Source organism: Durio zibethinus, chromosome 25 (assembly GCF_047325235.1).
Source record: "Durio zibethinus cultivar Kanyao isolate XHJ-2024 chromosome 25, ASM4732523v1, whole genome shotgun sequence".
NCBI classification, from domain to species: domain Eukaryota; kingdom Viridiplantae; phylum Streptophyta; class Magnoliopsida; order Malvales; family Malvaceae; genus Durio; species Durio zibethinus.
The window spans coordinates 17,051,733-17,065,265 of record NC_143186.1 but is presented as its reverse complement, the minus strand read 5'-3'; the positions used below and the strand labels follow the sequence as shown (position 1 = coordinate 17,065,265).

The following is a 13,533-nucleotide window of genomic DNA, read 5'->3' as shown; positions in this document are numbered from 1 at the left end:
AAAATTTAAATCATGTTACATTTACTTTTTTTTCATATTTTTTATATTATATTACCATATTTTATTTTAAATTATCAAATTAATCTTATTATCAACAACAAAAAAAAAAAAGGAGACTGTTGGTTAGCCTTTAATTCCATGGTCATTTTATCAGTCTATAAATTAAACCACTCCTTTTCCAAAGTTTAAACATTATAAATTCAAGCTGTAAAGTCTTAAATTTAATCGTTGAAATTTCACTTTTTATAAGAATCACATGAAAGCATTATAATACAAGTGATGATTCCATGTCCCTTGTTGACGTCAAAATCTGCTATAATTATCAATTATAGATTATGCTCAACCAAGAAACCTACGAAATACGTAACAGATTTATTATAATTATAAATTACAGTACTCAACCAGCCGGGAATTTTATAACATAAAAAAATTAAAGTCAAATTTTTTATTATAATATAAATTAAATTTAAATTTTGTTAACGTACTTTAATTTTTTTTAATTTTATTGACTATTTATAAATAAAATGTAATAGAATTAACAAAATTTTACCACATGCATTAATTTATTAAGGTTATATTTGATATATAAGATTATAATTAGATAAAATAAAATGATATTATGAATAGAATTAAATTAAATAATATTATCTTATCTTACATTTGATATATATAAATATTAAAATAAAATAATTTATTTATAGTTCAAAATTATTTTTTTAAAATTTATATAATTTAAATTATTGATGTAATTTTTAAAAATATAATAAAAAACATAAATTTAATATCATAAATTAAAAATAATTTTTTTTATTTTGAAAGGATTCACCTTATAATTTTATTCTATTTAATTAGATAAAAATTAAATATAATATAAAATAATTATCATATTATTATATATATTATTTTATACATCAAATATAATTTAAATATTTTATAAAATATTTCAATACAGTTGTTTTTTAATTAAATTTTTTATCACTTTCATATCATAATATTATATTATATTTCAAATTGTTAATTTAAATTTCTCATGCAATAAACCTAGTCAAATTTAAAAATCCAAAATTCAAACAGAAGACAACAAATACTAATGTGGGTAGAAAATTCTTGTGGGGGGGCTCACACCACATCATTCTCATTTGCTTTTGAACGGCACGTTTGTACCCCTTGTGGGGAGAGTCTTAAGTCTGTATGCAAAGAACCCTCTTATCTCCATTCTCCTCCACACATTCCTGCCTCTATCGTCCCACATATTATTCTCTCACATTAGTGGCTCCCAATCCCCAAAAACTATCCCTGGATTTCCCCCCTTCAATTGTGTGCCACATTGGCATCTTCACGTGAAGTATGCCACGTCAATAACCCAAGTTGACAATTTTAAATTAATTAATGAGTATAGTAAAAAAGGGCGGAAAATAAAAATAATTGTTTGTTGTATAAAAAACTTGGTGAGGGTTGCTCCACGGCTGTGAAATAGAGCCCACAAATCCATCCTTGCCCGTACAGTTGTTTTGTCTAGCACATTCTTAAATAAAATAATATGATTTTGGCCTATTACGTTTAGGATTGATAATTTAATATGAAATCGACGGATTTTATAAGATTAATTTTTAAAAAAAAAAATTAAATTTTGAGTCAAATCGAGTATTAATAAGTGAAAATTAAATTCGAGTCAAATTCGAATTTTAGGTAAATTTAATTTGATTTGATATTATATAAAAAATTATTTTTTAATTATTTTTTAATTTTTAATTTATATATATTTATATTTAAAAATAATATTTTATTAATTTCGAATCGTATCAAATCATGTACAATTTATATAATATTAAATTCGATTCATATTCGAATAAAAAAATTTAAAAAAATTTGGATCAAATACGAGTATGAATTTTATGATTATAAAATCGAATCGAATTTAAAGTGAGTAAAAACTCGTCTTGACTTGATTCATTGTCATTTTTAATTATGTTAGGTGTAAATTTTATTGTATATGAATTTAATTTAATTTTATGTCAAAATTTTTTAATTATATTTTAATTTATTAATTGACTATTTAATTATTTATATATATAAATAATATTTGATTATAATTATAATTTTTTTTATATATTTTATAAAAAAATATCACTTTTATTTTTCAATATTAATAAAATTTTGTTAATATTATTAAAACAGTGCCAGTGTGCAAATTACAATAAAATACTTTTAAAAAATTATTTTATGTAATTTTTAAATTTTACAAATAAAATTAATGTAATGACATCTACTTTTTATGATCTATTAAAAAATTAATTAAAAAAATAATCACGAACCATTTTAAGTACAATCATACAAACATTAATACATCAAATCTTTTAGAACGCCACAATTAAATTTATAAAAAAAATATATATGTATCATTTTTTTAATTTAATTTTAAAACCCCTTACTCCATTTACTACACTATACTTGAATTACCTATAAGAAAGATATTATGTCTCGAATCTTGAAGGCCTTCTAGATGTAATTAATGACATGCTATATGAGCTACAATTCAATTGGCATATGTATTATTTTTTAAAATTTTACTTATAAAATTAAAAAAAATTTTCAATGATGTATAAAATTCGACTTTGAAAAAAGAATAAAACTTTAGGTTATAAAATTAAAACCTTAGCATAGAAGGCAAATGTGGTAAGAGGGAGACAACAGATAAGGTGATAAATGCATAGATAAACGTAAAGGTGGGTCCCACAATGCCATGTCAGAAGGAATGAATCAATTTCCAAAGGTGGGGATCACGTGGCTCATTACCTCGTTATGGACTTGATTAATCCACGTGGGATAGGTTAGGCGAATCTGCCACGTTATCACTCCAATTTAGTTTTAAAAAATCTTCCACTAAAGAATAAATGACCACCGACCATAGTTATCCACGTGGCATACAACCAACCGCTCTCTTAGTCAAGACAGCATAATATTTTTCTGTACACATCACCTCATTGAGTTGACTCAAAATTAAAATTTTAATGAGCTGGCAACCAATTAATTTCCAAGTGAATAAATAGTATAACTCGTAAATTAATTGACCTTTTGAATTTATTTTAATAAATTTGATTAGATTCGATAAAATTATAATATATTTATTTTTATATAAATATTAAATATATTAAAAATAAAATTTTAATTAAATTTATAAATATTTTAAATTGAGTATTAAATTATTTAAATTTAATTTAATTCATTATTTATATGTATTAAATATATTAAAAATTTTTATTAATTTTGTGAGTTTTTTTAATTAGATATTAAACTACTCAAATTGTATTCAATTAATTATTTGAGTAATTTGCTCAAGTTTAATTCAATAATAAATAAATTAAGATTAAAATTTTTCGAATGAAATTTGAAGACTTATTGATAGTTTTACAATGTATTTGGATTGAAAGAAAAAGAAAGAAAATAAATAAAAGAATGTAAAGGAAACAAAACTCTTTTTTCTTTGTTTGAATAAATTTTTAATTTAAAGAAAGAAGAATAGGTGAAAATCAAATAATTTTTAGTTTTTTTTTATAAATTTAATTTTTTTAATACCTTACTTTAAAGAAAAAGCTAAAAAAAAAATTTTTAAATATATTTTTTAAAAAGATTATTATATCTATCTTTTTATTAATATTAAAAACCTAATAAAAAAAACTTAAACAAATCATAATCATCCTATAATTTTGTTAAAGTCATGTCTTTTTTAAGTAAGTTTTACATATCTCTTCTAATATAAAAATTTTTTATAATTTTTTAGTAATTTGATTTTAATAAATGATTGAATATGAATAAATATATTTTTTAAATTTATGAGATGAAGAACTAACTTAAAATCTATCAATACATATTTGTAAAATATCTTTTTGTCTCACTTAATTAAAAATTATTAATACAACAGTAATTATGATATCAAATAAAATAGTAAACATATCATAATCTAAAAGTACTCTAAAATTACATATAATAAAATATTATGATTAAAAAAATTATTATAATAAATCATTTCTTTTTTTTTTCACTTTTTATCCAATAATTATTAAAAAAAATTTTTTTTTATTAATTTTAACTATTCAAAGTTACATATATTTAAAAAAAAAACGAAATTTTTTTTATTAATATTTATCCAAACATAACATATTATTTACATCCTTATATTAAAAAATTAAATGACAAAACTGCCCTTTACTCGTTTTAAATTGCTAAAAATTAGGGGTGCGTGGTTTAATGCTTTCATTTCATTTAATCAAATACTACGACCTTCTCTTTCTCTGCAAAGGAAAAGAAAAGAAAAAAGAAGAGAAGAGAAGAGAATGAAGAAGTGTGAACTATGTGGAGGGTTAGCTCGAATGCAGTGTGAATCAGATCAAGCAAACCTATGTTGGGACTGCGACGTCCAGGTTCATGGAGCCAACTTCCTTGTAGCAAAGCATAGCCGAACCCTCCTCTGCCATGTTTGCCAAAACCCAACTCCTTGGCTCGCTTCAGGTCACAACCTCACCCCTGCTGTCACTGTTTGCGAGTCATGCGTTGGCAACAACAACAAAAAGAACAGCAACAATAACTTCGACGTGATTACACAGCAGGACGAGTCATCGGAGTGTGAAGAAGAAGAGGAAGATTATGAAGATGATGATGAAGAAGAAGAAGAAGAAGAAGAAGAAGAAGAAGAGGAAGATTATGAAGATGATGATGAAGAAGAAGAAGAAGAAGAAGAAGAAGAAGAAGAGGAGGAGGAGGTTGAAGATGGGGAAAATCAGGTGGTTCCATTATCAGGGGATTCTTCTTCTTTTTCGATGTCGAAGCCGGTGACTAGCTTGGATTCTTTTAGTAGTACTGAAGGTGGTGGTGGTTTTGGGTTGAAGAGGATGAGAGAAAATCATAGCTTTTACTCTGATGTATGTTGATTTCTTTTTTCTTTGCTCTGTTTTCTAGACATCTGTTTTGGCCTTTTATTATATCTATCCATCTATTATATATATATATATATATATAAATTATACCTTTTCAAGATAGATATTTGAATCTGAAAATAGCTTAATTTAAAGGTTTTTCTTTTTAAATTGAAGAAAATTATTTAAATTATCTTTCAATCAAAGCAATATAATCTGCTTTAAAATTTTGTTGAAAATAGAATCTCCTGCTTTGAAAAAAAAAGATTTTTTTATTTATTGCTATTTTCCCTTAATTTTCTGATCCCTCAACTGAAAATGTTACTAATTTATTCAAATTTAGATTCTTGGTTATGATTTTGTAAATAAAAAATTTTCTTTATTTATCAAGGAATAGAAATTTCTTCAGAATCTTTGTCTTGAACAGAATCCCCTGTTCTTAGAATATCAACAGAGACTTGTTGACTATTTGGTTTTCTTTTTCCTTAATTTCTAATAATCCAAACAACATATTGAACAATTTGTTTAATTTAGAATCTGGGTTTCTGAGTTTATCAGTAAAAATTTAAATTTTCTTTTTGTTTTGATTTTTGGTCATGCATTTTCTAAGGAACCAAACAGGGTATTTGACAGGGTGAAATCTCCTTTTTCATTTTTGTTACAAATCCAGGATGACATTGGGTGCTCCTCATCTCACGTGGGCTCAGGTGGATCATCCAATGGAGAAGCAACATCTATGGGCTCATCAAGATTATTGAAGCAACCAAGATTATGTGAAGATAATCAATCAACTAGAAATCAAGCACATGGTGAATCGGAGTCAAGATCAACGGCTACTATTAGCTCTTTAAAAAGACTTCAAAAGCACATGATCACCAATACCGGTGATGCATCAGCTACAACCATCGGGATCTGCAGGTTGAGCAGAGATCAGAGCCGTTAGATTTCACTTCCCATTAACAATCCTAACTTACACAATACAATCCCTCGAGGTAGTTTTTATTTTTTCTGTTTTGGAAATATTTCAATTTTCTTGACATAAAAATGATTATTGTATTTTTTATAATTATTGTCTTTTCTTTGTTTGGTTCCTTTCTCTTCATTGTGGAATTTGTTGCTTTTTTTTTTTTTTTCCTTATGTCATGATTATATATTTAATATTGTAATATTTCTTACATTTTTTTTGTAATACTGTGTTTTTGAATTCATGTATAATCGCATGATGTCCAAAAACAAGGCACAAAGTTTGATATTTAATTTTGAGTACTATCAATAAAATTTTTTAATTTCATAAAAAAGTTAAAAAAACTAACATATATATTATTTTTTATTTTTAATATATCTTAAAAAATGTGTTACTTTATTAAATTTTGTTTATGAAGTCTAAAATATTTTACTATTAATGCATTAAATAATTTTTTTAAATTGTAATATTCATAATTTCTTTTTTATTTTCAAATTTATTGTTAAAAATATTTAGCACAAATTGGTATTTTATGACCTTTCATATCAAAATGGAGACAGGGAGATGCTTTGTTTCTGCCACATTTACTTTCAAAATAGATGGCAAAATGATCATCACTAGCATAGATGTAGCCTTTTGTGCATTGAATTAAATATGATTATAATTTTTGATCCCCAATACTTTATAAATTTTTATAATTAAAGTAAAGTTAGGTGACTAACCTAAGAGAGAAAGGGGCTTTGAACATTAGCTAGGAATGAAAAATGTATGAAGGATTAAAAACAAAGCATGTAACAATTTGAAGATATATAAAAGAAACCAACTTGCACAAGTCCATGTGGATTAACTTGACTAATGTAGATATGGCATATGGTAAGGGTTTTTCCTTGTCCACATGAGGGGTTTTTTTGGAAGATAATTTTGAGTTCTTTTATCCAATTTTTTTACCCTTTTATTTGGTAGAGGGGGATTATTTTGTCCTTCTGTGTTATTTACTTACTTATCTAATTATCAAAGTTATAATATGTTATTTAGACATCACATCAAGTTGAATTTTAGAAAAAGCAAAAGGTTTTGACTAAAAAAAGTTTGGTTTCAACTAAGTGAGTCATTTAGCCTTATAATAATCATTATGTAATGCTAAAGATAAGCATCTCTTGAATTTCTTTTCTTTCTCTTATCTGTCTACTTGAACAAGCATTTCTTAAATAATAACTCAGTTGAAACTTGAAATGGATTTGAGTAGAATTTGTTTTTTTTTTTTTTTCTTTTTATAATTGGAGTTATAAGATTGAATACAGATCAACAAAATTAAAAGTTTTATATCCTATCAACATATAGCACATAATTTTTGACAATTTTTTTTTATATTTGTGAAAAATGTTTACATATTGAATTGTCAAAAATAATGTTTTTCCCATTTTTTATATCTCTTTCTCATCATTTCTTCTTTAAAATTTGAATTGGAAACTGAAACTGAAGTTTCAAGTTTACTAGGACTGTGTAACTGTCAAGAAAAAAAAAATTTATCTTCACCTTCTTGTGCAGGTCAACTTCAATCATTCAGGCATCACGGGAGACAAAACTTGATTGAATTGCTCATCTATGACCCTGGAATCACTTTTAAAAAGCAACTGATTGGGTAAAATTCCAAGTGGTTTCTTTTCCTGCCTTGATTGAGGGAATTAGAGGATTTATTTCCCCCTTTTTTTCATGGAATTTCCATCTGATTCTAACTTTGATTCCAGGAATATGAGGTTGACATGTAACTTAGCTTTTACAACATGCATCTGCAGTTGCGTGTGTTTTTCCAACTAGACCACCATTACATAAGAACAACAACAGAGCTTCACTTAAATTTTATATTCAGCAATGAACAAAGTAGTAAAAAACCAGATTTCTACAACAAAGAGCCCTTGAATTTAAGGGGAAGCTCTTGGAATATTTTTCATACTTCTGCCAACAGCTCATAAAACCGAAAGCAAATGGTGACACCAGGATTATCTTAGAGTATATCACATTGCAGTAAAACATCACCTCCTAGAGTGTCATAAAATGAAATCAAGAACCTCATCAACCATACAATAACATCATCGATAGAGTTAGATAAAGAGGAGATGAAAGTGGAAAGAGAAAATCCTAGGACTCATTTTAACCAAGTTCCATCAGCAGCCAAACTGTTGATTTCTCTTTGTGCCAGGTAATCCATAGCGACTCAGAGCCTTCTATGCTATCTACAACACAAGATAAGCAGGATGAAAAAAATCAGATTTAGAACAGGCACCGACAAAAGAATAACAAATATAACTTATTAATTAAGATATTTCTAACATCAATAACCTGCTACTGATGGGATAAAGCTGCAATTACCAGGGACTTGCTAAGCATCTGCAATGAAAGAAGTATCAAACACTATGTTAATTTACAAGAATAGGTGGTAAGTTCAATAATTCAGCAACTCACACAAATTTCATATATAAACCAAAGTCCATGAAAGAAACTCAGGAAGCATTGCACTACAACATGCTATGGATTTCATAACAGGCAAGCTCATGTTTAGTAATTCAAGATGCTTCCGTCAGGAAACCATACAGACAGATCATTTTCTTTGCAGGTCTTCTTATTCCATAGGTTGCTCCACTGTGTTTCACAAGCAATAGCCCAAATAAACAAAGAGACTGAGGGAGGAAATGTGCGTGATCAATTGGTATATAAACAACTTCCTCCAAAATGCAAGAGCCTTCTAAGTTTGGCACATCTTTTGGCATCTAATAGTTTTTTTTTTTTAGTCCCAATCAACTTTCCAAATCAGATTAATCAAAATATTTCCACAACTTACCAACTTCAGCAGAAGAAACTACCTAATAGGTATATTTGGAAGCAGCGTATAGAAAAACAGAAGCATATTCTAACAAACAGCTAATGGCACATTCTCTTTCTCAAAGTTTCCCAGAATATTGTTTTTTTCTCCCTTGTGGTGGGGGCAGGGGGGATGCTTTAGAAGAGTCCACAGAAAAAAGCACACTGAATCAATTTATCTCCCCAGATTCTCCCAGTTAAAGTACCTATGATTTATGAAACTATTTGCGTTCCCATACAAACAGCTTCTGATACAATTTGATCGTTTCTCATGATGGAATCACATACTGAAACCATGAGGCTAAAAGTTCCTAATTTATGCAGCATCTAGTAACTTTACATCACATATTCAAACTTGCATTTGCACATATTTAACAGGTCAAAAAACAGTAGCAATTGCTATCCACACATCTTTATCACATTTATGCAATGCTCTCCAATCATACTAACAATCTAGCAGCGACCTCTATTATAAGTTCCAACATCAAGCACACCCCACTACTACATGTCATCCTCCTTATTAAATCATCATTTCCCTTGTAGATCACTTGTCTGCATTTCAATTAGCTCCCAATACAACAACATAACATCTATAACAAAGCTCAAGGAAGGGATTACTATTCTTATCCAGCATTTACAGATACTTAGTTACTTGATAAACATTGTAACAATTGCTATCACATTTCTTTATTATATTTATGCACAGCTTACTTGTTATTATACCAAGTTAGCAGTGACATGTATGATCAGTTTATACAACCAAGCACACCACACTCCACATGCTGTCCTTATTGACTCATTAGTTCTTTTGTCCATCACATATCTTCATTTCAATTAACTTACAATCTGCAACAATATTCGAGGAGACAAAACTAATCCTATCCACTCAACAAATCCTCCTATTACTAAAAGTCTAATACTATAAAGTAAACTAAACATTTTATAGAGCTATAAGAACAACACGAAACTAAACCTTTTTGCACCATATGGGATGAGCTATATCAATCATATTATAACACCAATACCATGCCCTATTTATCAGCTAATGTAACAAAAACTGCTGAAACCATCCAAGGTAAATGAGAAAAAAAATGCCAAGAAACTAAAATTTGAATCACTAAAAACCAAAACAAACTAAACCTTTTCCCAATGCATGGTCATCTACATAGATCATATTATGCCAAAACTGATACCAAGCAAATGACCAACCTTTACTGACTTAAATATTGTATCAGCCATAACAACAACAAACTAAGCCCTTTCCCACAACATGTGGTCACCCATATGGATCGCATTATACTGTTGTTCCCAATCATCATCCTATAAAAACACTAAGATCATCCCAAGTAAAAATCAAGACACTGCTAAGAGGCCAAAATTTCAGTTATTCAAACCAAAACAGACTAGGTTACTATGTGGCATCCGCTTTATGGATCATTAGAGACGACTTTGCTACTATATACTATTTATCAATTCTTACTATAAAAACACATAAGCAATACAAAGAACTGCTCAAACCATCCAGATTAAGTATTGAAACAAGTATAAAGATCCCAAATTTCCAATCAAAATGAAACAACCAAAAATAAAACCCCAAAAAGAATTTACCTTTGCCACCTTCCTCCTCCACCTCAGCCTCCTTAACCGTCACGACGGGCTCGCCATTCCCGCCATCTTTATCTTCAGGATACCTAACAACAACAACAGGACAAACACAGTGATGCACACAATAATCACTAACACTTCCCAACCTCCCGTCACTCCCTCTTTTCTCAGCTCCAAACCCTCTACTCCCCATTATAACAGCACTCAACCCTAACCTCTCAACCTCAAGACACAATCTTTCCCTCATATCATGATCTTTCACTATATGAATCTTAAAGGGAATCCCAGCTTCCTTCAAGGGTTTGGCCAAATCAGCCGCCTTTGAAGCCGTGAAGGCATCAAAATCGTCTTCCAGTTGCTTTTGGGACTGTGGGGTTTCAGGGTTTTGCGGGGTGTGAGGGAGTGGGCCCCAGTCGGCTCCGAAGAGTACGGATGTGGGTGACACGTGGAGAAGGATGACAGCATCTCCAGGTCGGAGGTAATTTTGGACGGCCCAGCAAACGGCAAAAGCAGACTCATCGGAGAGGTCGACTGCTACGCCAATCTTGCGGCGGGCGTCGGCGGTGGGGGTAGCGCCGGAGGTTGGGTGGTGAGGGGAGGATGGGTGGCGTATCTTGATTGTTGGAAGTTGAGGGTGGTCACTGTTATCTGTAGGATTCATTTTCTTTCCTTTTCTTTTGGGCTAACCTTTTTTTTTATTTTCTTTCCTTTTTTGGGTTTTTTCCAATAAGAAAATGAGAGAGCTTTCAGAGTTTATGAGACGGTTCCAGAGTTTGGTTTAGACGTTGGTTTTGGGGTTCCGGTTGTTGATAGAATTGGAAGAAACGGGGAAGAAATTGAGTTTGGGAAGTGGGGCCAAAAAGACCAGACAAAGTGAAAAGAGTTCTTCCAAGTTCCAAGGGAATTTGGAACATTTTTCCTGTAGGAATTTGGGTTTGGGTTTTGCAGTTGAGTGAACTTGGTTTAGAGCAGCCCAAGCTCTCTCAAATGAACAGTTTGAGATCAAACAATACTGGATAGAAATACAAAATAACGTTGATTCTTTACCTCAAAGCTTGTGGACGTGCCGGAGTGGTTATCGGGCATGACTAGAAATCATGTGGGCTCTGCCCGCGCAGGTTCGAATCCTGCCGTTCACGGTTGCAACGTTTTCCTGGCCAGTTGACCTTTTCTTTTTTTATTTTAATTTCCATTTCTATTTTCTCTTCACTTTAGTTGTCTAAGATTAGAAATCTCACACCATTGGCTTGCTATAATTTATATGGTCTAATATATAGAGTAGTAAGAGTATAAATGATATATTAATACTCATAAATTATTTGAATTTGATTTAAATAAAATTCGAGTTTAGTTTAATTATTATCAAATTGAGTTTAAATTCGAATAGTTCCATTGATCGAGTCGAGTTCAAATATTTTTATATTTAGTTCAAGTAGTTCGTGAGTCTAATCAAGTTTTTTTTTATATTTAAATATATTTTTTATTATTTTAATTAATAAAATATCTCAAATTTAAGCTCGAGTTCAAGTACAAATAATCAAAATTTTATCGAATATAAAAATTGAACTTATTTTTACATATTGATTAAACTTAATCAAATGAACTTGAGTAGTTCTATTTTTATCACTCGAGTTAAAAAAATAAAATTCAATTGAATTCGAATTAAATTTTAAATTTTAAATTTTAAATTTTAAATCGAACTTAAACTCAAATTTAATATCATATTAATTTGAATTCGATCGATTATATTCTTATTTATCTATCGATACTGAAAACATGATCATTGATCACATGATGATCATTGATCACTGAGCTTCAAGTAACAATAAAGAGGAAGAGAAAGGAAAAGCTGAGGAACGAATAAGACATGATGATCGTTGATCACTGACACTGACCAACCAATCAAAACGAACTTATAGCCAAACTGCCAAAGGAATGACAAACAAGGGAAAAAGCTTCCACACTCAGCCTTACTACTACAGATCAGACAATCCCAGACCATCAGTCTCCCACCACCTGCATCCATATTTATTTTCTACACCTTTAACTTGTTCACCAAAATTTGAATTTCTATAATTGAAAATAAATTAAACATAAATAAATGAATATATGTATGTGGTTTATTCATTTATTTTTAAAAATATTTGAATTTGATTTGATTTGATAAAAAATTGATTTTGTTTGTTCAAATTTAATTCATTTAATGACAAAATATTTATATTCAATTTGCGTTCGGTTCGATTTTATTAAATAAATTCATTTAAAAATATTAAACGAATATATTTATAAATATATATAAATAAATATGTTTTAAATAATAAATTAAATATAATTAAATAAATTTAAACAAATAAATCCTAGATGAATATAAAAGAACCTAAAACGAATATAAATGAACCATAAAATAAAATTAAAGTAAATGATAAAAATATAAATTTATTATTATTATTATTATTATTATAAATGAATAATAAATTAATAAATTTAAAATATATTTAAAATAAATTTATCCATAAATGTAACGAACTAAATAAATCTTTATTCATATTCGATTCATTTAATAAATAAATATAAAAATATTATTTAATATTATTTATTAAGTTTAATAAATAAATAAAAAAGAATATATTTATGAATAATTCGTCAAATTATTTACCTCCCTCCTTGAGTTTTTTTTGTGATTTAGGCCTTTGGCATTTTTTTTTTTTGGCACTCATCAGTTATATCAGTAGAAGCCACTTTCTACTCTCCAGAAGAAAGATTTCTTGCTTAAGAGGCTTATTTTCCCGTAAACCGAGATTTTTTTTTTATTTCTACTCTTTGTATTACTGTTTTCTAAAAGCAATCCCTGACAGGTTCACTTAGTTGACTCCCATAAACGGAAAGCTAAACATACCCTCCTGTGTTTCAGGACATAAAAGGTGTAAACTCACTCTAGAAAAGAAACTCCATCTACTCTTTTTTATGAAATTTTCCAGCCAAAATAAAATAAATATAAAAAAGACTGATGGAGACAGTTGCTAGGGCTTTGAGCCATTTCTGTCCTGCCTGTTTGCAGGTTAATAATTAAATTATTTTTCTTTGCCTAGTATATAATCTTAAGGCAAGGAAACCCAGTTTTTTTTTTTTTCTTTATCAAAGTTGAAGTACAATATATCTGAGAGTGATATCAGAATCTCAGGTGCAAAAAAA

At 28.6% G+C, this 13,533-nt stretch overlaps 2 protein-coding genes and 1 non-coding gene across 5 annotated transcripts; 2 read left to right on the top strand and 1 right to left on the bottom strand.

The window, feature by feature from the left end:
• The first annotated feature begins 4,260 nt into the window (after positions 1-4,260).
• On the top strand, positions 4,261-7,895 carry LOC111276481 (uncharacterized). 2 transcript variants are annotated; one of them, XR_016333582.1, is made up of 4 exons: positions 4,261-4,919; positions 5,584-5,905; positions 7,426-7,519; positions 7,626-7,895. XR_016333582.1 is itself a non-coding variant. In XM_022862223.2 (3 exons), the coding sequence occupies exons 1-2, from the start codon at positions 4,335-4,337 to the stop codon at positions 5,854-5,856; spliced, it is 858 nt and encodes a 285-aa protein (XP_022717958.2). In that variant the 5' UTR covers positions 4,261-4,334; the 3' UTR covers positions 5,857-5,905; positions 7,426-7,589. The 2 variants fall into 2 exon arrangements, 1 of the variants encoding a protein (XP_022717958.2); XM_022862223.2 differs by lacking the exon at positions 7,626-7,895 and having other exon boundaries at positions 7,426-7,589.
• Positions 7,710-11,271, bottom strand: LOC111275773 (universal stress protein PHOS32-like). Of its 2 annotated transcripts, none has more exons than XM_022861284.2 (3): positions 10,345-11,271; positions 8,209-8,265; positions 7,710-8,111 (listed from the first exon to the last, which is right to left on the bottom strand). In XM_022861284.2, exons 1-2 carry the CDS (start codon positions 11,000-11,002, stop codon positions 8,258-8,260), a joined length of 666 nt encoding a protein of 221 aa, XP_022717019.1. In that variant the 5' UTR covers positions 11,003-11,271; the 3' UTR covers positions 7,710-8,111; positions 8,209-8,257. The 2 variants fall into 2 exon arrangements, with proteins under 2 accessions (XP_022717019.1, XP_022717018.1); XM_022861283.2 differs by having other exon boundaries at positions 8,218-8,265; positions 10,345-11,269.
• Positions 11,272-11,398: 127 nt separating this feature from the next.
• Positions 11,399-11,480, top strand: TRNAS-AGA (transfer RNA serine (anticodon AGA)). The gene has a single exon. It is a non-coding gene; the product is annotated as a tRNA-Ser (tRNA).
• The last annotated feature ends 2,053 nt before the right edge of the window (positions 11,481-13,533 follow it).

What these genes read in the sequence shown, in the direction of transcription:
- LOC111276481 (XM_022862223.2), top strand. Translation starts at nt 4,335, where the DNA reads ATGAAGAAGTGTGAACTATGTGGAGGGTTAGCTCGAATGCAGTGTGAA. An exon ending in ATCATAGCTTTTACTCTGAT is followed by an intron (nt 4,920 to 5,583) that starts GTATGTTGATTT and finishes TTACAAATCCAG; the next exon opens with GATGACATTGGGTGCTCCTC.
- LOC111275773 (XM_022861284.2), bottom strand. Translation starts at nt 11,002, where the DNA reads ATGAATCCTACAGATAACAGTGACCACCCTCAACTTCCAACAATCAAG.